The 20,024-nt window shown below is 41.2% G+C and overlaps 1 protein-coding gene across 1 annotated transcript in view; it reads right to left on the reverse strand.

Moving 5' to 3' along the window:
- Positions 1–1,641: 1,641 nt before the first annotated feature.
- The window catches only part of ak7b (adenylate kinase 7b), a 63,812-nt gene continuing 45,429 nt past the window's right edge, over positions 1,642–20,024 (reverse strand). Inside the window, exons 14-18 of the mRNA XM_059961775.1 lie at positions 19,802–19,870; positions 16,283–16,480; positions 5,492–5,712; positions 3,330–3,488; positions 1,642–2,044 (exon numbers count right to left, since the gene is read on the reverse strand). Coding sequence (XP_059817758.1) covers positions 2,006–2,044; positions 3,330–3,488; positions 5,492–5,712; positions 16,283–16,480; positions 19,802–19,870 — 686 coding nt within the window. The 3' untranslated portion in view covers positions 1,642–2,005. The remainder of the gene's footprint in view (positions 2,045–3,329; positions 3,489–5,491; positions 5,713–16,282; positions 16,481–19,801; positions 19,871–20,024) is intronic.

Consider the following 20,024-nt stretch of genomic DNA (forward strand, 5'->3'; position numbering starts at 1 on the left):
TAAACCTGAATGAGGAAAAATGTAACTTGTATTATAAACATTACAAACAGATTGAAGAATGAAAAATAACTGCTTGGGTTAACACTGTCAAGTTCCTAAGCACTTTGAAAAAGACTAAAAAGACACAAGTTGAATAAAGAAAAAGCTGTTACGATGAGGAACTACACAAACTTTTCTTTTAAGGAGGTAATTTTTAAGCAGGAATGATGGAAGGAGAAAAATGAAAATTTACAGAGGGAATTCCAAAGTTTAGTTCAGTGAAGTGCAGCTGCTTTAGGAGTGCAGGTAACACATAGTTTAAAGTCTCACTCCTGTGAGGGGTGAGAAAGTCTCGTAGTGCTGGCCTGAGGAGCCAGATGACCTTCTACAGAACTGCTTTGAGTCAGCAGACTGGTTGACGTTCAAGTTATCTTAGAGTAAAAGCCACCATATCACTAACCTTCCTAATCCCTTGCTGTACCTACATGATCATTTTCAGTGATTAATGGATGCACAGGTCCCTCTGAATTCCAGCATGTTCTAAGTTGTAGAAAAGGGGATTGGATGAAGAGAGAGAGAGGAAATGTCTTAAATGTTCTTCTGCAGGGAAGAACAAATGAATGGGATATTACTTAAATGGTTTTGGGGTCCTTGCACATGAAACATAGAAAACTGCTGAAAGGAGCCATGCATCTGTTCTCTATCTGTATTGTATTTATTATGTTTATTATGGTAACTGGTCACATGAGTGGCGTCATGGTAAAATCAAAGGGAATAAGTCACATAGTCGTGCTTTGTTTGTCGCAGTCTGTAGCTTTTGGGCTGGCGGATGCCAGACCTTTTGATGACTGCTTGGTTACACTTAGCTTACAATAGAGTATGTTGAAGATCCATCACTTCAATATTGTATATTTGCTAATTGCTAATAAAAGATTGAATACGTATCCTCGACGTTTGGAGCAATCATTATTGGAACAAGGGCACGTCATGCAAGTATAAGAAATCGGTAGGGTCACCAGCAGCGGCAGTTGTTTTGGTTTTGGCTTGGTTTAGCTACTACACTGGTACTCAAGTGCAGGCAGTAATAGGGAATGCTAATAGGATATTGGCCCTAACTTCAAAGGAGCATAAAAGTATACTGAAGTCTTATTCCAATCGTGTAAGGCTTTAGTGAAGCCAAACCTAACGTAGTGTTGGTATTATTTTATTGAAGGTTTTTAAGAGTGATCACTAGGGTGATCCCCTCTATGTTGGGATTGTCATATGAGGAAAAGTTAGGATCCAACTCATTGGAGCTTAGAAGAATAGGAGGCTAGCTTACTGAAACATTTTAGATTACTAGGGAGTTAACCAGGTTAAATGTCAAGGGAAAGCATAAATAGTGGAGTTTAGGAAAGTCAGATCAGCTGTGATCTGAATGAGAAAGTAGGCTTGAATGCAGAAAGGCCTACTCCTGCTTATACTTTTGGACTGTGGTAAAATGGTCCCAGAAAGGTCAGTACTGGAACAAGGCAGAAAATGTGGGATACAGAATACACCAGTCTGGAAATTTACAATAAATGTGGATCAAGCAATATGTGTGGAGAGCAAAAACAATGAGTTAACATAACAAGTTGTTGACTTACTTAGAACTATCCAGTTTTTACACCTACACGAAAAGGCTGGCTATCTGAAAGTTTTCATTTATTAAACTTGACATTCTCTTGTTATAGAGAATCCATTTACTTTAAACCAAAAATACAACTGTTTTCACATTACTTACTTGCTCTAAATTTCACATGAATCAAAGTCTAATGAACAAATGATGTACATTTTAGATTTTTTCCTAAATAGCAAAAGGACATTGCATTGTAGAAATACAGATAGATGAGTTCTCCACATTTGAATATATTAGGATTTAATATCACAGATAATATTTCCACTACAATTGATAAAGGAACATTGTTCCATCAATTGTGTTAAGTGAATTAATTCTATCAATTGTGTTCCATCAGAGTTTATCTTCATGTTTGTTTGATGTCTTTCTTCATTCAATTTGTGGATTGTTCTTGAACAAATACTCAGCCTTTAAAAAAAGTATACAAGTATAGTGGATGTTACAAAGGTTTGTCAATTCAGCTTGTGTCCATTAGAGGTATTTCAAGGAGATGTAATTAAAGACAGCAGTGTTGTTTTAAACTCATCCAATCAGTGTTTTTGAGCAAACAATGACTTGAAAACTAAAGTTATTGTAACTAGCTGCTTACTCTATGTCAGCAAACCACACTTTTAACTAGTAGGGAAAAAATGGAAGTGAACTTTAAAAACTGCAGATTTGTGAATCTGATATGCTATCTGAACTCAGTGTTGGAGAAGAGAAACTACAGTTTGCTTCTGATGTTGAATTACAATTTTTGCCAGTGGCCATTGCCTAAAGGTAGGAAATTTAACAGCTATCCACTGCATCTGGTTTAGTTTCCAAAATGTGGATTCTGAAAGATTCATTGTATATGTACAAATTGTCTGCATTTTTTCCCCTGAGAAACACTAGGAGAATTCTGCAGGCATCTATGAAAAAGATCAAAATGCTCTCATGTTACAAGTTAAGTTTATGTCTTTTTGAAATATATTTGAAAATTAAAAGGTCACAACTGAAGATGCAGGAACATTGGCTCAATCCCCACAACAGCAGCTGTGGAATCGAAATGCAATTAAATAATTAAATCTTGAATAACAGCATAGCAGAAGAAGCCACTCCTCAAGCTTGTCTAGTCTTCAGTCAATAAGATCATGAATAATCTGGTCTTTGGTTTCAATTCCATTTTCCAGCCTGGTTCCTCACATCCTTTGATTCCCCAGAAGTCCAAAAACTCAGATCCACAACTCAGTGAATTACTAACCCATGCAGATCAGTAATGAAACCATCGGATTGATATCAAAATCCATCAGGTATAATAATGTCCCTTAGGAAGTGAATTTCCCACCAGGTCTGATCTAAGTGCTACCTCAGACACACAAAATGGCTTACTCTTAATTTCCACTTCAAGCTGACTTGGAAGCCATTCGATGCAAGGGGAATTACAAATGGGCGATATATGGTGGCAATCCCCACTTCTTCTGAATAAAAAACAGAAGAGGGAATAACGATGCTGGTAATAAATCAAAGTCTGGCTCATTTTGTGGAATCTATTCCCTCTACAGTGGGTGAGTCAATCATAGCTGTCAAAGGACTACTCCCAAGAATGGGAATTTGGCAGCATCATCCCCACACAGACTGATCTGAATCTGGACTGATTCACACAATGTTCTCTTACATAGAGCAAAAAACCTACTAGACTGATTCGTTGGCACAGATGGAGGTAAGTCCTTACCAGAAAGTCCACTGGGTCTTCAGGTCTAATTCTGCAGCACTCAATCAGACCCTGGGTCAGGGTAGGCATAACATTCTGCATTAAATAATTTCGCAGTGGGATGGAATGTGCTTCAAGAAATTCCTGTTCTTGTTTCTTTACCTCTTCCAGTCGCTTATTCTGCATAAAAGCAAATCAGAAGTTTTACTACAAGTTTAAATCGCACTACAGCAGAAGGACAACTTAAGTTCAAGTAATTACATAATAGAGTGAGTAATGCAGAAACTCAAACTATTGGGAAGGTGTAGAAATCCATCTGGTTCATGAAAACTTTACTGGAAAAAAAATGTACTGTCCATACATAGCTTGCTGTGTGACATCAGACCAAACAATGCCATTGATTCTTAACTGCCCACTGAAATGACCTAGCTAGCCACTAAACTCAAGCACAAAGAGGGAGTAATAGTTAATATTAGTGACTATTTTTTGTTTGTGAATATAAAAGTTCAAATTTTTTTTTATAAATTCAGCTTGGTCGTAAGTGTCAAATATACACAGGGCAATGAAATAGTACAGAGAGAAGCTCGACAATACACAATAGTGTGTTGTAGACTAACAGACAAAGACAAATTTCTTCCTCTCCCAGTGTGTGTTTGAACACAGATTGAAGATGTATAAACTGGAATATTTAAAAATAAACTTAATTATGCAGAAAAGGCAAACAAAAGAGAAAATACCATGCACTGGAAATCCAGAAAAAAGGAAATAAGGAGCCTCAGTTCCTGTAATGAGTACAAACGGACCTTAATCTTCTGCCCGTTACTTTTCCCCAAAAAAACTTATTTTAAAATGCAGCCTATTTTAAATTAGGACCAATATCCCTGCTCTTATTAGTGAAATACTGACATGGCAGATACCTATATGGGCAATGGGTAGATTTGATCCAGTACTCAAGTGTCAAGCGATAAATATATTGGGAAATTGTCGTGCGCAGATTATTTAAAAAATGAAATAATGTTTTCAGATAATGACCACTGAGTTGAACTTTTCAAGGTAAAACCTGCAAGGAAATAATTCGTAAATTTCCATCAGGACCAGCTGAAGTAACAGAGCTGGTAATTTGAAGGTTGCTGATTATCCATGTTATTAACCAACGGGATTCTGATGGAAAGAGAATCACCAAAGGGAGAACCTTTATGAAATTCAACTGGGGAGTTATTAGAAGATAAAGACACAAAACCTTTACATTAATATAACATCATCATCATGTACCATGTCGTATGACATAGATTATAATGGTCACATGACAATGATTGTTCTTAGCAAATTTACAGAAGTCGTTTGCCATTGCCTTCTTCTGGTCAGTGTCTTCACAAGACAGGTGTCCCCAGACATTATCAATACTCTTCAGAAATTGCTGCATGGTGTTAGTAGTTGCATAACCAGGACTTGTAATATGCACCAGCTGCTCATACCATCCAACACATTATGGCTGTGATCATGGGGCTAAGCATGGGGCTACACCTTACCAAAGGGTGACCTGCAGGCTAGCAGAGGGAAGGATTGCCTGCCACCTCTTCTGGTGGAGACATACCTCTGTCCCTAACTAAGCCTGTCAAATATACAGGGAGACTCTGGTGTACCATATCAGTTCCACATCAATCACTTTATGGAGTAGAGAACAAACTGCTGGACAACCTCCACAAGTCAGACAACATCTGTGAAGGGAAATGTGCAGCTGACATTTCAGGTCAAGACCCTTCATTTGGGATCTAACACCCATTCCAGATAAAGGGTCTCAACCCAAAATGTCAACAGTCCATTTTCTTCACAGATGCTGCCAAAGCCCCTGAGTTCCTCTAGCAGTTTCTTGCTTGCTCCAGGTTCTAGCATGTGCAGTGTCTTGTGTCTCCATGTTGTACTTACAGTCAGATAAAGCAGTTAATTAAAACAAAGTATTAAAGATTAGATTAGAAACAATCAACATATTTAGATTTGCTAGAGTTGTTAGGAACAGGACATTAAAAGCAGACATACTCTATCATCTTCAACCATTTTTTTCACAAGTATTTTTAGATCCAACAGGACCAGCTAATGTAACACACCTGGTAATCCAAAGATGGCCAAATATACATGAAGGTTGTAAGTCACGTGGGTGTAATATTTTACCTTCCTTCACTTACCCACTCCTCCCACCGTGCTAATTTTTCTGCAGCTTCCTCTGCCTCCCTGCGTTCCTTCTCGGCTTGTTCTGCAGCTTCTTTAGCTAGACGCTCATCTGCTTCTTTGCGCTGCAGTTCTTTCAGTTCTTCGGGTGTGGGTCCATAGTTTTTGGGCTTTCCCACAATTTGAATAATATCTTGGACCACAGGGGTGTTTTCAGCATCATTGTCTTGTGAAACATCTGAAAGCAACAGGACAGATTTTCTTTCAAACCTTAATTATATAGCAGTTAACAGTGGACCAACATTGATGTTTTACGACTACTGTGATTGTTAGAGAGCTAGAAATTGATAGTTTTAGAAAAGGTTCTGAAAATCAGCTTACTAAAGTATGATTCCAAAGTTGCCAGGTCTGGTTCTGCTTCAGACCTCTGCTAGATAAAAATCAATGATAAAGTTCAAAGTAAGATTATTATCGAAGTACATATATACCAAGAGATACAACACTGAGATTAATTTTCTTGCGGGCATACTAAATAAATCCTTAACAGAATAGTTACCATAATAGAATCAATGAAAGCCTGCATAAACTGGGCATCCAAACAGTATGCAAAAGACAACAAACTATGCAAATACAAAAGAAATGATAATAATTAATAAATAAGCAACAAATATTGAGAACATGAGATGAAGAGGCCATGAAAGTGGGTCCATAGGTTGTGGAAACATTTCAATGACGGGGCAAGAGAAGTTGAGTGAAGTTATTCCTTTGGTTCTAGAGTCTGATTGTTGATGGGCAATAACTGTTACAATGCTTGGACTAGATGTGCACAATGGTTGAGCGGGCTTTACCAATGATGGACTGGGCCATATCCACTAGTTTTTGTAGGATTTTCCATTCAAGGGCATTGGTGTTTCCATACCAGGCTGTGGTGCAGCCAGTCAATATATTCTCCACCACACATCAATAGAAGTTTGTCAATGCTTTAGATGTCATATTAAATCTCTGCATACTCCTAAGAAAGAAGAGGTGCTGCCATGCTTTCTTCATAGTTCTACTTATGTGTTGGGCCCAGTACAGGTTCTCCATAATAATAACATTGAGGAATTCAAAGTTGCTGACACTCTCCACCTCCGATGAGGACTGGCTCATGAATCTCTGGTTTCCTCCTCTGGAAGTCAATACCGCTTTAGGTACTGTTGAGTGGGACAACCTACCGGAGAGAGACACAGTGACGGGGAATCTGGCACCAAGCCTGGTGCTGTGGCTCTGAGGAGCAGCGAGTTGAAAAGGACTGCAGTGTTGACAGGGGATTCCATATTCAGAGGAACAGAGCTGGGATTCTGTGGGTGCAATAAAGACACCTAGATAGTATGTTCTCTCCCAGGTGCCAGGGTCAGAGATGTCTCGGATTGGGTACATGGCATTCTCAAGGGGTAAGATAAGCAGCCAGAAGTCTTGGTTCACATTGGCACCAATGACATAGGTAGACAAGGTGAGAAGGTCCTGAAGGGAGATTTTAGGGAGCTAGGTAGAAAGCTGAAAAACAGGACCTCCAGGGAAGTAATCTCTGGACTGCTACCTGTGTCATACCCCAGTGAGGGCAAGAATAGGATGATTTTGCAGGTGAATGCATGGCTGTTGAAGTGGTGCAGGGGGCAGGAGTTCAGATTTATAGATCATTGGGACAGGGGTGGGGGGAAGAATCAATATCTTTGCGGACAGGGTTGCTAAAGTTGTTCAGGGAGGGGATAATGTTGAGGATGAAGTAGTTGGTTTACAGGCAGAGACAGTGTGTAGTAAGACTCCGAGCAAGGAGAGGCTGATGATAGGGCAAAATTGCAGTCAAAACGATGAGTTGCAATGTAAAAGGAGGCCAAAATCAAAAAGGGTGAAAGCAGGACTGAATTTGTTATATATGCAGCAGTATACAGAATAAGGTAGATGAACTTGCAGGCAGTTACAGATTGACATGTATGATGTTGTGGGCATCACTGAATCATGGCTGAAAGATTGTAGCTGGGAGCTTAATGTGCAAGGATACACATTATATCGAAAGGACAGGCAGGTAGGCAGGGTGTGGCGTGGCTCTGTTAGTAAGAAATGAAATCAAATCTTTAGAAATACGTGACATAGGGTGGAAGATGTTGAATCATTGTGGGTAGAGCTAAGGAACCGCAAGGGTAAAAAGACCCTGATGAGAATTATATACAGACCTCCAAACTGTTGTGACGATGTGGTCTATAAATTACAATTGGAGATGAAAATGCATGCAAAAAGGGCAATGTTACAATAGTGATGGGAGATTTCAATGTGCAGGTAGATTGGGAAAATCAGTTTCCCTGGAGAGGGAATTTCTAGAATGCCTATGAGATGGCTTTTTAGAGCAGCTCATGATTGAGCCCACTAGGGGATCATCTATTCTGGATTGGTGTTGTATGATGAACCAGAATGGATTAGAGAGCTTAAGGTAAAAGAAGCATTAGGGGAAAGTGATCATAATATGATCAAATTCACCCTAAAATTTGGGAAGAAGAAACAAAAGTCAGATGTATCGGTATTACAATGGAGTAAAGGGAATTACAGAGACATGACAGAGGAGTTGGCCAGACTTGACTGAAAAAGAACACTGGCAGGGATGATGGTGGAGCAGCAATGACTGGAACTTCTGGAAGCAATTCAGAAGGCGCAGGATATATACATCACAAAGGGGAAGAAGTATTCTAAGAGCAGGATGACACAACTCTGGCTTTCAAGAGAAGTCAAAGCCAACATAAAAGCCAAAGAGAGGACATGTAACAGAGCAAAAAGTCAGAGGATTGGGAAGCTTTTAAAAACAAACAAGTCAACTAAAAAGTCATAAAGGAAAAGATGGAATATGAAAGTAAGCTATTCAATAATATTAAAAAGGATACCAAAAGTTTCTTTAGATACATAAAGAGTAAAAGAGAGGTGAGAGAGAGTGTCTGACTGTTGGAAAATGATACAGGAGAGGTAGTAATGAGGGGACAAGGAAATAGTGGAAGAACTGATAAAGTATTTTGCAACAGCCTTCACTGTGGAAGACACTAACAGTGTGCTGAAAGTTCAAGAGTGTCAGGGGTCAGAAGTGTGTGAAGTTGCTGTAACTAGGAAGAAGGTTCTTGGGAAGCTGAAAGGTCTGAAGGTAAATAAGTCACCTGGATCAGATGGTGTACATCCCAGGTTTCTGAAAGAGGTGGCTGAAGAGATTGTGTAGCATTAGTAAGGATCTTTCAAGAATCACTAGATTCTGGAATGGTTTCAGAAGATAGGAAAATTGCAAATGTCCCCCCACTCTTCAAGAAGGGAGAGAGGCAGAAGAAAGGAAATCATAAGCCAGTTAGTCTGACCTCAGTGGCTGGCAAGATGTTGGAGTCGATTGTTAAGGATGTGGTTTTGGGGTACATGATAAAATAGGCCATAGTCAGCATGGTTTCTTTAAAGGGAAATCTTGCCTGACAAATCTGTTGGAATTATTTGAAGAAATAACAAACAGGATAGACAAAGGAGAATCAGTGGATGTTGAGTCCTTGGATTTTCAGAAGATCTTTGACAAGGTGCAACAGATGAGGCTGCTTAACAAGTTAAGAGCTGATGGCATTACAGGAAAGATATTGGTATGTATAAAGCAGTGGCTGATTGGTAGGAGGCAAAGAGTGGGAATAAAGGGAGCCTTTTTTGGTTAGCTGCTGGTGACTAATGGTGTTCCCAGGAGTCTATGTTGGGACCACTTCTTTTTACATAATATGTCAATGACTGGGATGACAGAATAGATGGCTTTGTTGCGAAGTTTGCAGACATTACGATGATAGGTGAAAGGCAGGTAATTTTGAGGAAGTAGGGAGGCTACTGAAAGAGAATGGGCAAAGAAGTGGCAGATGGAAGACAGCATAAGGAAGTGCATTGTCATGCACTTTGGTTGTAGAAATAAAATGGTAGACTATTTTCTAAATGGACAGAAATTTCAAAAGTTTGAGACACAAAGGGACTTGGGAGTCCTTGTGCAGGATTCATAAAGTTTAATTTAAGGCGAGGAAGGTAAATGCAATGTTAACATTCATTTCAAGAGGACTAGAATAGAAAAGCAAGGATGTAATGCTGAGGCTTTATAAAGCACTGGTGAAGCCTCACTTGGAATATTGTGAGCAGTTTTGAGTCTCTTATTTTAGAAAGGATGTGCTGACACTGAAGAGAGTTCAAAGGATGTTCACGAAAATAAATCTAGGATTGAACGGCAAACATGAGGAAAATTGCAGATGATGAAAATTCAAGCAACACACACAAATGCTGGTGGAACGCAGTAGGTCAGGCAGCATCTATAGGGAGAAGCGCTGTCGACGTTTTGAGCCGAGACCCTTGTCAGGACTAACTTAAAGGAAAGATAGTAAGAGATTTGAAAGTACGAGGGGGAGGGGAAATGCGAAATGATAGGAGAAGACCGGAGGGGGTGGGGTGAAGCTGAGAGCCAGAAAGGTGATTGGCAAAAGGGATACAGAGCTGGAGAAGGGAAAGGATCATGGGATGGGAGGCCTAGGGAGAAAGAAAGGGGGAGGGGAGCACCAGGGGTAGATGGAGAACAGGCAGAGTGATGGGCAGACTAAATATATCAGGAATGGGTTAAGAAGGGGAGGAGGGGCATTAACAGAAGTTAGAGGAGTCAATGTTCATGCCATCAGGTTGGAGGCTATCTAGCCGGTATATATGATGTTGTTCCTCCAACCTGAGTGTGGCTTCATCTTGTCAGTAGAGGAGGCCATGGATAGACATATCAGAATGGGAATGGGACGTGGAATTAAAATATGTGGCCACTGGGAGATCCTGCTTTCTCTGGCAGACAGAGCGTAGGTGTTCAGCGAAACAGTCTCCCAGTCTGCGTCGGGTCTCACCAATATGTAAGAGGCCACACCGGGAGCACCGGACTCAGTATACCACACCAGCCGACTCACAGGTGATGCATCTGCAGGCTCTAGTCTTGGAAGTTCTGTCTTTGCTATTGGTTCCTGTCAACACCTTGAAACATTTGATCAAGTATTTTAAACATCTAGATTCCAGTAATTTAACACAGTTTTTGTAACTTCTCTTCATAATATTAACACTTGGAATCCAGAATTCACTCTACTAAATGCACACTGCTGTTCTCCCACATAAACAATCTTAAGTGTTTAGAACCATTCATGGTACTCCAAGTGGGACTAATAGTGACTTAGTATAACTGTAGCCTATCTTCCAAAACTTGCATTCCAGAGAAAGGCCAACTTTCCATTAGCTCTTGCACATCAAAATCAGGTTTATTATCATTGACATATGGAGTATTGTGAGCAGTTTTACACCCCTCATCTACAAAAGGATGTACTGGCATTGGAGAGGGTCCAGAGGAGGTTTATGAGAATGATTCCAGAAATGAAAGAGTTAATATACAATGAGTGTTTAATGGCTAAGGACCTGTACTTGCTTGAGTTTGGAAAAATGTGGGGGAGGGGTGGTGGAAATGCTTTGAAACATTGAATATTGAAAAGTGTAGAAAGAGTGGGTATGGAGTGGATGTTTCCTATTGTGGCTGAATTTAGGACAAGTGGACACAGCCTCAGAATAGAAGCATATCATATTATAACAGAGATGAAGAGGAAGGCCACATCTGTCCAGTTGCATCGAGCTGCAGTGAGGGACCTGGAGCTGCAGCTCAATGACTTCTGTCTGGTCAGGGAAAGTGATAGAGAGGAGCTATGGGCAAGTAGTCACACCGGCACCTCAGGAGACAGACAAGTGGATCACAGTCAGGAGAGGGAAGGGCAAGAGTCAGATACTAGGGATTACCCCCGTGGCTGTCCTCTTTAACAATAAATATTCCTGTTTGAGTACTGTTGCGGTGGGGGGGGGGCTACCTGGGGAAAGCAACAGTGGCTGTGCCTCTGGCACAGACTCTGGCCCTGTGGCTCAGAAGGGTAGGGAAAGGAAGAAGACAGCAGTAATAGGGGACTCTATAGTTAGGGGGTCAGACAGGTGATTCTGTGGATGCAGGAAAGAAACACGGATGGTAGTTTGCATCCCAGATGCCAGGGTCTGGGACGTTTCTGATCACATCCACGATATCATGAAGTAGGAAGGTGAACAGTCAGAGTTTGAGGTACATATTGGTATCAATGATGTATGGAGGAAAAGGGAGGAGGTCCTGAAAACAGACTACAGGGAGTGAGGAAGGAACTTGAGAAGCAGGACCTCAAAGGTAGTCATCATGGGATTTCTGTCTGTGCCACATAACAGTGAGTATAGGTATAGAGTGAGGTGGAGGATAAATGTGTGGCTGAGGGATTGGAGCAAGGGGCAGGGATTCAGATTTCTGGATCATTGGAACCTCTTTTGGGGCAGGCGTGACCTGTACAAAAAAGGATTGGTTGCACTTGAATCCGAGGGGGACCAATATCCTGGCAGGGCGGTTTGCTGAGGCTATTGGGGAGAGTTTAAACTAAAATTGCTGGAGGGTGGGAACTGAACTGAAGAGACAGAGGAAGGGACTGTTGGCTCACAAATTGAGAAATCTTGGAGACAGTGTGAGAGGAAGGATAAGCAGGTGATAGAGAAGGGATACGCTCAGACTGATGGTTTGAGATGTGTCTATTTTAATGCAAAAAGCATCATGAACAAAGCAGATGAGCTTAGAGCATGGATCAGTCCTTGGAGCTATGATGTTGCGGTCATTACAAAGACTTGAATGGCTCAGGGACAGGAATGGTTACTTACAGTGCCAGGCTTTAGATGTTTCAGAAAGGACCCGTGTGTTGTCAGAGGAGTCAGGATATCTGCTGTGGGCCTGAAGACCTGGGATCTTTGTGATTTTCGAGCACAAAGCTCGAAAAAAGTGACGTAATGGACTTTTTAACATCGTAAACCAGCGAGCTGTTTGTTATGTCTCCCTGCTCACTGGGAAAATGGAGACACCTTTTTCCTCCCTTATTAGGGAGAGAGAGTATCTGTGGTATGTCGAATGCTGGATGTAATGCAAAGTCTTTGGGATAACTGAAAGTCTGTGTCTTTGCTATTGCTTTGTTCACACTTGAGTGCTTGGTGATGGTGATGGTGCTGACGCTTACTTTTTTTTTTGCCAGTTGGGGGAGTGGGGATTGTTACTTGCTGCCGCTTACATGCAGGAGGGGGGAGCTTGGGGGGGACTTTGGGGTTCATTCTTTGGGGCATTTATCTGTTTTATCTGTTATCTGGGGCATTTATCTGTTTGTGAAGAAAAAGCATTTCAGGATGTATATTGTATACATTTCTCTGACATTAAATTGGACCTTTGAACCTTTGGACAGGCAGAGAGGCAAAAGAGGTGGGGACATGGCACTGCTGATCAGAGATAGTGTCACAGCTGCAGAAAAGGAGGAAATCAAGGAGGGATTGTCTACTGAGACTCTGTGGGTGGAAGTTAGAAACAGAAAGGGGCCAATAACTCTACTGGCTGTTTTTTTATAGACCACCCAATAGTAACAGGGACATCGCGGAGCAGATAGGGAGACAGATTCCGGAAAGGTGAAATAGTAACAGGGTTGTCATGGTGTGAGATTTTAATTTCCCAAATTTTGATTGGCATCTCCCTAGGGCAAGGGGTTTAGATGGCGTGGAGTTTATTAGGTGTGTTCAGGAAGGTTTCCTGACACAATATATAGATAAGCCTACAAGAGGAGAGGCTGTACTTGATCAGGTATTGGGAAATGAACCTGGTCAGGTGCCAGGTCTCTCAGTGGGAGAGCATTTTGGAGATAGTGATCACAATTCTATCTTCTTTACCATAGCATTGGCGAGGGATAGGAACAGACAAGTTAGGAAATCATTTAATTGAAGTAAAGGGAAATATGAAGCTATCAGGCTAGAATTTGGAAGCATAAATTGGGAACAGATGTTCTCAGGGAAATGTACGGCAGAAGTGTGGCAAATGTTCAGGGCATATTTGTGTGGCGTTCTGCATAGGTACGTTCCAATGAGACAGGGAAAGGATGGTAGGGTACAGGAACCGTGGTGTACAAAGGCTGTTGAAAATCTAGTCAGGAAGAAAAGAAAAGCTTATGAAAGTTTCAAAAAGGTATATAACAATAGAGATTTAAAAAATTATAAGGCTAGCAGGAAGGAGCTTAAGAATTAAATTAGGAGAGCCAGAAGGGGTCATGCGAAGGCCTTGGCGAGTAGGATTAAGGAAAACCCTAAAGCATTCTACAAGTATGTGAAGAGCAAGAGGATAAGATGTGAGAGAATAGGACCAATCAAGTGTGATAGTGGAGAAGTGTGTATGGAATCGGAGGAGATAGCGGAGATACTTAAATGAATGCTTTACTTCAGTATTCACTACGGAAAAGGATCTTGGTGATTGTAGGGATAACTTAAAGTGAATTGAAAAGCTTGAATATATAGACATTAAGAAAGAGGACGTGCTGAAGCTTTTGGAAAGCATCAAGTTGGATAAGTTGCTGGGATCGGATGAGATGTACCCCAAGCTACTATGGGAAGCGAGGGAGGAGATTGCTGATCCTTTGACAATGATCTTTGCATCATCAATGGGGACGGGAGAGGTTCTGGAAGATTGGAGGGTTGCAGATGTTGTTCCCTTATTCAAGAAAGGGAGTAGAGATAGCCCAGGAAATTATAGACCAGTGAGTCTTACTTCAGTGGTTGGTAAAGTGATGGAAAAGATCCTGAGAGGCAGGATTTATGAACATTTGGAGAGGCATAATATGATTAGGAACAGTCAGCATGGCTTTGTCAAAGGCAGGTCGTGCCTTATGAGCCTGATTGAATTTTTTGAGGATGTGACTAAACACATTGATGAAGGTAGAGCAGTAGATGTAGTGTATATAGATTTTAACAAGGCATTTGATAATGTACCCAATGTAAGGCTTATTGAGAAAGTAAGGAGGCATAGGATCCAAGGGGACCTTGCTTTGTGGATCCAGAACTGGCCTGTTCACAGAGGCAAAGAGTGGCTGTAAACACAAAGTACACTGCAGATGCTGTGGTCAAAAATCAATATGTACAAAAGCTGGATGAACTCAGCAGGTTGGACAGCAGCCATTGAAATAAGCGGTCAATGTTTTGGGCTGAGACCCTTTGTCCTGAGTCCTGACAAAGGGTCTCAGCCCGAAACGTTGACTGCTCATTTGAATGGATGCTGCCTGACCTGCTGAGTTCATCCAGCTTTTGTACGTGTTGAAAGAGTGGCTGTAGATGGGTCATATTCTGCATGGAGGCCAGTGACCAGTGGTGTGCCTCAGGGAATCTGTTCTAGGGCCCTTACTCTTCGTAATTTTTATAAATGATCTGGATGAGGAAGTGGATAGATAGTTTAGTAAATTTGCTGATGACACAAAGGTTGAGGGTGTTGAGGATAGTGTGGAGGGCTATCAGAGTTTACAGCAGGACATCTATAGCATGCAAAACTGGGCTGAGAAGTGGCAGATGGTGATCAACCCAGATAAGTATGAGGTGATTTATTTTGGTAAGTCAAATATGATGGCAAAATATAATATTAAGGGTAATACTCTTGGCAGTGTGGAGGATCAGAGGGACCTTAGGGTCAAGTCCATAGGACACTCAAAGCTGCTAAGTAGATTGACTCTTTGGTTAAGAAGGCATATGGTGCATTGGCCTTCATCGCTTGTGGGATTGAGTTGTTACAGCAATATAGGATTCTGGTCAGACCCCACTTGGAATACTGTGCTCAGTTCTGGTCACCTCACTACAGGAAGAATGTGGAAACCATAGAAAGAGTGCAGATGAGATTTACAAGGATGTTACCTGGATTGGGGAGCATGCCTTATGAGAAAAGGTTGAGTGAACTTGGCCTTTTCTCCTTGAGCGGCGGAGGTTGAGAAGTGACCTGATAGAGGTGTATAAGATGTTGAGAGGCACTGATCACGTGGATAGTCAGAGGCTTTTTCCCAGAGCTGAACTGGCTAACATGAGAGGGTACAGTCTTAAGGTGCTTAGAAGTACATACCGAGGAGATATCAGGGGTAAGTTTTTTTTATGCAGAGAGTGGTGAGTGCGTGGAATGGGCTGCCAGAGACAGTGGTGGAGGTGGATACGATCGGGTCTTTTAAGATACCCTTGGACAGGTACATGGAGCTTAAGAAAATAAGGGCTATGGGTAAGCCAAGGTAATTTCTAAAGTAAGTACATGTTCTGCACAGCATTGTGTGCCGAAGGGCCTGTATTGTGATGTAGGTTTTCTATGTTTCTATGTTTTTCTATGAATTTTCTTAACCAGAGGACAGTGATTCTGTGGAATTCATTGTCATAGTCAGGTATAGTTAAAGCAGAGGTTTATAGGTTCTTGATTACTAAGGGTGTCAAAGGTACAGGGAGAAGGCTGGAGAATAGGGTTGAGAGGAAAAATAAATCAGGTAGGATGGGATGGCAAAGCAGACTTAAAAATAGCCTGATTCTACTTCTACATTTTATGGAAATTTGTTGCTTTGTGGCAGCAATATAGTTGAAGCCATTAAAAAATTACTTTGTTATAATAGTGCAGAAGAGTCCATTATATTGTAATGCTCACTGACCACCAAATATCTGCTATTTGTTATTTAGATCTGCATCCAGAAAATACTGGAAAATGTCATTTTCTATGTCTACTGTTATTACAGCCCTGTGCTATACAGTACAAATATTCTCTCAAACCCAAAACTGAATAGGTAAAAACTGTAAATGTAATATTGATTATTCTCAGGTTCAGCAAATGTAATAGTAAAATAGTGCATGACCACCTTGAATACCTCCATTTCGTTCAAATTAACAAAGCTTACCGATATGAACTGGATGAATCTCAATCTCATCAAAGTAGTTGATAAGAGCCTCATCTTCTGTGTTCTGTTCCCTATAATGGGCCAGGTAATGCAAGAACCTTTCTTGTGTATAGTGAGTCCCAACAACATCACTCTCTGGCAGATTTAAGACACGTTGCTTCAGGAACTCATCAGAAGCTTCCAAAGCAAAGACGTACTCTACGGAGAGAAAGTATACAGGGTTGGAATTGTAAGCAGAGTTTGGGACAGGTGAAGGCTCAGTTGCATTTTAGAAATTAATTAGTGAGTTACTTTAAAAGGTTAGGTGACGCTGATGATAAATGATGCCTAGTATTGTTCCAAGGCACCTTCACCATCATCTGTAGCTCAACAGAAAGCATTAAGTCAGACGTCAGATTCAGATTCATTTATTTATCATGTATACAATGAAATGCTTCATTTGCATTAACAACCAACAAAACCTAAGGAGGTGTCGCCACACATATCATGTCCACAATGCTTGGTAGAATAACACAGAACAATCAACAGAACAACTACAGCAAAACAAATCTGTTTCCTAACACCCACCCACTGGGACAGTTCTTCAACCCCTTGCTAGTCCGCCTACTGCTCAAACCAGTCCACTGACGATGCCATGGTCTCGACCCTCAACTCCGTCCTGTCCCACCTAAAAAAATGACGCATCATATGCCAGAATTTTGTTCATCAACTTCAGCTCAGTGTTTAACATGATCGTCTCACAGAGGCTGTGGGTAAACTGTCCTCTCAGGGACTCAACACACCTCTCTATAACCGGACCTTGGACTTCTTGACGGAAAGACCCCAGTCAGTTCAATTTGGCAGCAGAATCTCAAGCTCCATCATGCTGAGCTTTGGTGCCCCCTTCCCGCCCAGGGTTGTGTCCAGCCTGCTGCTGTTCACACAGATAACTGATGACTGTACTACCAGACGGAGCTCAATCTACATCATCCAATTCGCTGATGATACTACAGTGGGTAGTCTCATCAGCAACAATGATGAGTCGGCATACAGAGGAGTCCCCAACAATCAGTGCCTCAGCTTGGTCAAGACTCATTTTGGTTTATGTGTTGTGTCTGGTATGTTTTGTGGGTGCACTGTGGTCCGGAAAAACATTGTTTTGTTTTGTTATACAAGTACAGTATATTGAATTTGAACTTGACAGACCTCCCATATCTGGGCTTCGACTCCTGGGCTTCAACTTCCAATCGACCTTCGGGCTTTGATTTTTGGTATTGACCCCTGGAGTAGTCAATTGACAGGACTACGAACTCCAGGCTCTCTATCTCACTGGCAAAGCTGAAGATTCTAATCCCACATGAAAAGGCTGACCACAAAAAACTAGGCTGACACTTCAGTGCAGTAGTTTCAGGAGGAGATGCTATTTTTGGATAAACCAACATCTGTTCGTGCTTGTGGACATGAAACTTCCAATGGCACAATTTCAAAGACAACAAGATGAGTTATCAATGGAGTCCTGAGCTTTCTCCCTTAATTAACGTCACCAAAACAGATCACCCTAACATTGGTCCAAATAAAGATTTATCCTGCTGCCAGTCCTGCTTATAATTACCTGGGTTGGACTGCTGCACTCAAGAGGCCTCACGGCAACTAGGCCACACGTTCTAATGGTTTGGAGTCCAACCCCAAAATATCTTGAAAGTCTTTAACAGCAAATGAAGCTGCCCAAGGAACCTCACCTCCTCTCAACGTTGATCAGTTTCTAAATTTACATAATGATCAGAGAAGTTTAAAAACTATTAACATCTCTGAAAATATAAGCACTGAGAGATAATTTAAAACATTAAATGAAACAAAGTACGTAAAAGTAGATATTCCTCCTAAATTTCAGTGGTAAGCCCCCATTCAATCAATGAGAATTTTAAACCTACATTAGATTTGTCTGGCAAAATCAGGTTCCCCAGTGTAGGACTGGAGAATCCCATCACTATTGAACTTCACATGGTATTCAGTAGCAGAGGAAGATAGAAAGATAGAGCACTACAGCACAGAAACAGGCTCTTTGGCCCATCTAGTCTTGCCAAACTGTCAAGACCCAGACCATATCTCTCCATACCCTGCCCATCCACACAACTTCAAACGTGACTCCACCACTGGCAACTTGTTCCACACTCTACAGAGTGAAGGTGTTCCTTTTCAGATTCCCTGTAAATATTCCACCTCTACTATGTCTTATGGTCTTAATGTATTTGGTCTAAAGCCAATTCAAAACAGTCTTCCAGCCACTTTAGTTTTTAATAAACATGATATCTCACTTGGTCAGAATCCCTCCCTTGGCACTTTTAATTGTGCTGTTGAGGTAGTTGAGTATGGTAGACATGGAAAGCAGAGCTGGTATGGTCTCTTGAGTGTCATTTGCTTAATTTCAAATGCACTCTGTTTTCCTTGCTGGCTTTAGAGAGGATCTGGAGGAGATTTACAAGAATGATCCTGAGAATGAAATGGTTAATATTTGAGGAAGGCTCTGGGCCTGTACTCACTGGAGTCTAGAAGAATGAGTGGGTATCTCACTGAAACCTATCGAATATTGAAAGACCCAGATAGAATGGATGTGGAGAGGATCCCCCCTGCAGCGGGAGAGTCCAAGACCAGACGGCACAGCCTCCTAATAGAGAGGCGTCCATTTAGAACCTTTAGAAAGTATCTATCATTTAGATAGATACTTTATTGATCCCAAAGGAAGTTACAATGCAACAGTATCAGTACAAGTGCGCAGTTATATATATTAGAAGAGAAGTAGAAAGAATAAAAAATTACTTACCACAAAGTCTAACAGGATGAGGCCATCACTTCCCTGGCTATAGGTTGGCTCATTATGGAGTCTAATGGCCCCATAGAATGACCCCAAATAGCGCTCTTTGAGGCAGCACAGTTGTCTTAGACTATTAGTAAAAGTGCTCCTCTGTTCAGCCAAGGTGGCATGCAGAGAATGAGAAACATTGTCCAGAATTGCCAAAATTGTCCTTTGTCCTTTGCAGGGTCATATATGTATCAGCACATCTCAGATTCTTGGCCAGCTAGCGTACATGTGAAATTTATTATGCTGGAGGTTCCCTTTGGAGCTATCTGCAACAGTCATCACGGTCCGGATTATTATTTACAAAAAGTGATCGCAGAAGCTAACCATGTTCTGATTGGCTGCTGTGGTTCCTACATCACAATGGTGATTACTCTTTTAAAGAACTTCATTGGCTGTGAGACACGTAATAATGTGAGAGGAGGTATATAAATGAAGTACTGAGAGAACAAGATAACAGGGGTTTAAGAGACTTGAACAATGGGTTAGGTGAAGACAGGTAGCTGGAGAAAAGGTGATAACAAAAGGAAATCCTGGAAATAGTCAATAGGTGCAGCAGTAACTGCAGGGAGGGAAAAAGTGATTACATTTAAGGTTGATGATCTTTGAGGGTATAAAAGAATAAAGTGTTTTGACATTACAGATAATTTTACAAATTATAAATACAATAAAACATTACCAACCTGGAGTAATTGCTTTGTCATACTGTGGTAGTTTGTTCATGCCACCTTCTTCTTCCTCCTCCTCTTCAGCTGTATTGTAAGGCAAAGATAAAAGTGAAGGGGAGTCCAGACATAGATGTCTAAAGACCACTGCTATGTCTCTGCTGCTTGGATCATAGGTGAAAAACAACATTTTGGGATAAAATATGCAGGCATGTTAGATGAAAATAATGTACAAGGCAAT

The sequence above is a fragment of the Hypanus sabinus genome, chromosome 2 (assembly GCF_030144855.1).
Source record: "Hypanus sabinus isolate sHypSab1 chromosome 2, sHypSab1.hap1, whole genome shotgun sequence".
NCBI classification, from domain to species: domain Eukaryota; kingdom Metazoa; phylum Chordata; class Chondrichthyes; order Myliobatiformes; family Dasyatidae; genus Hypanus; species Hypanus sabinus.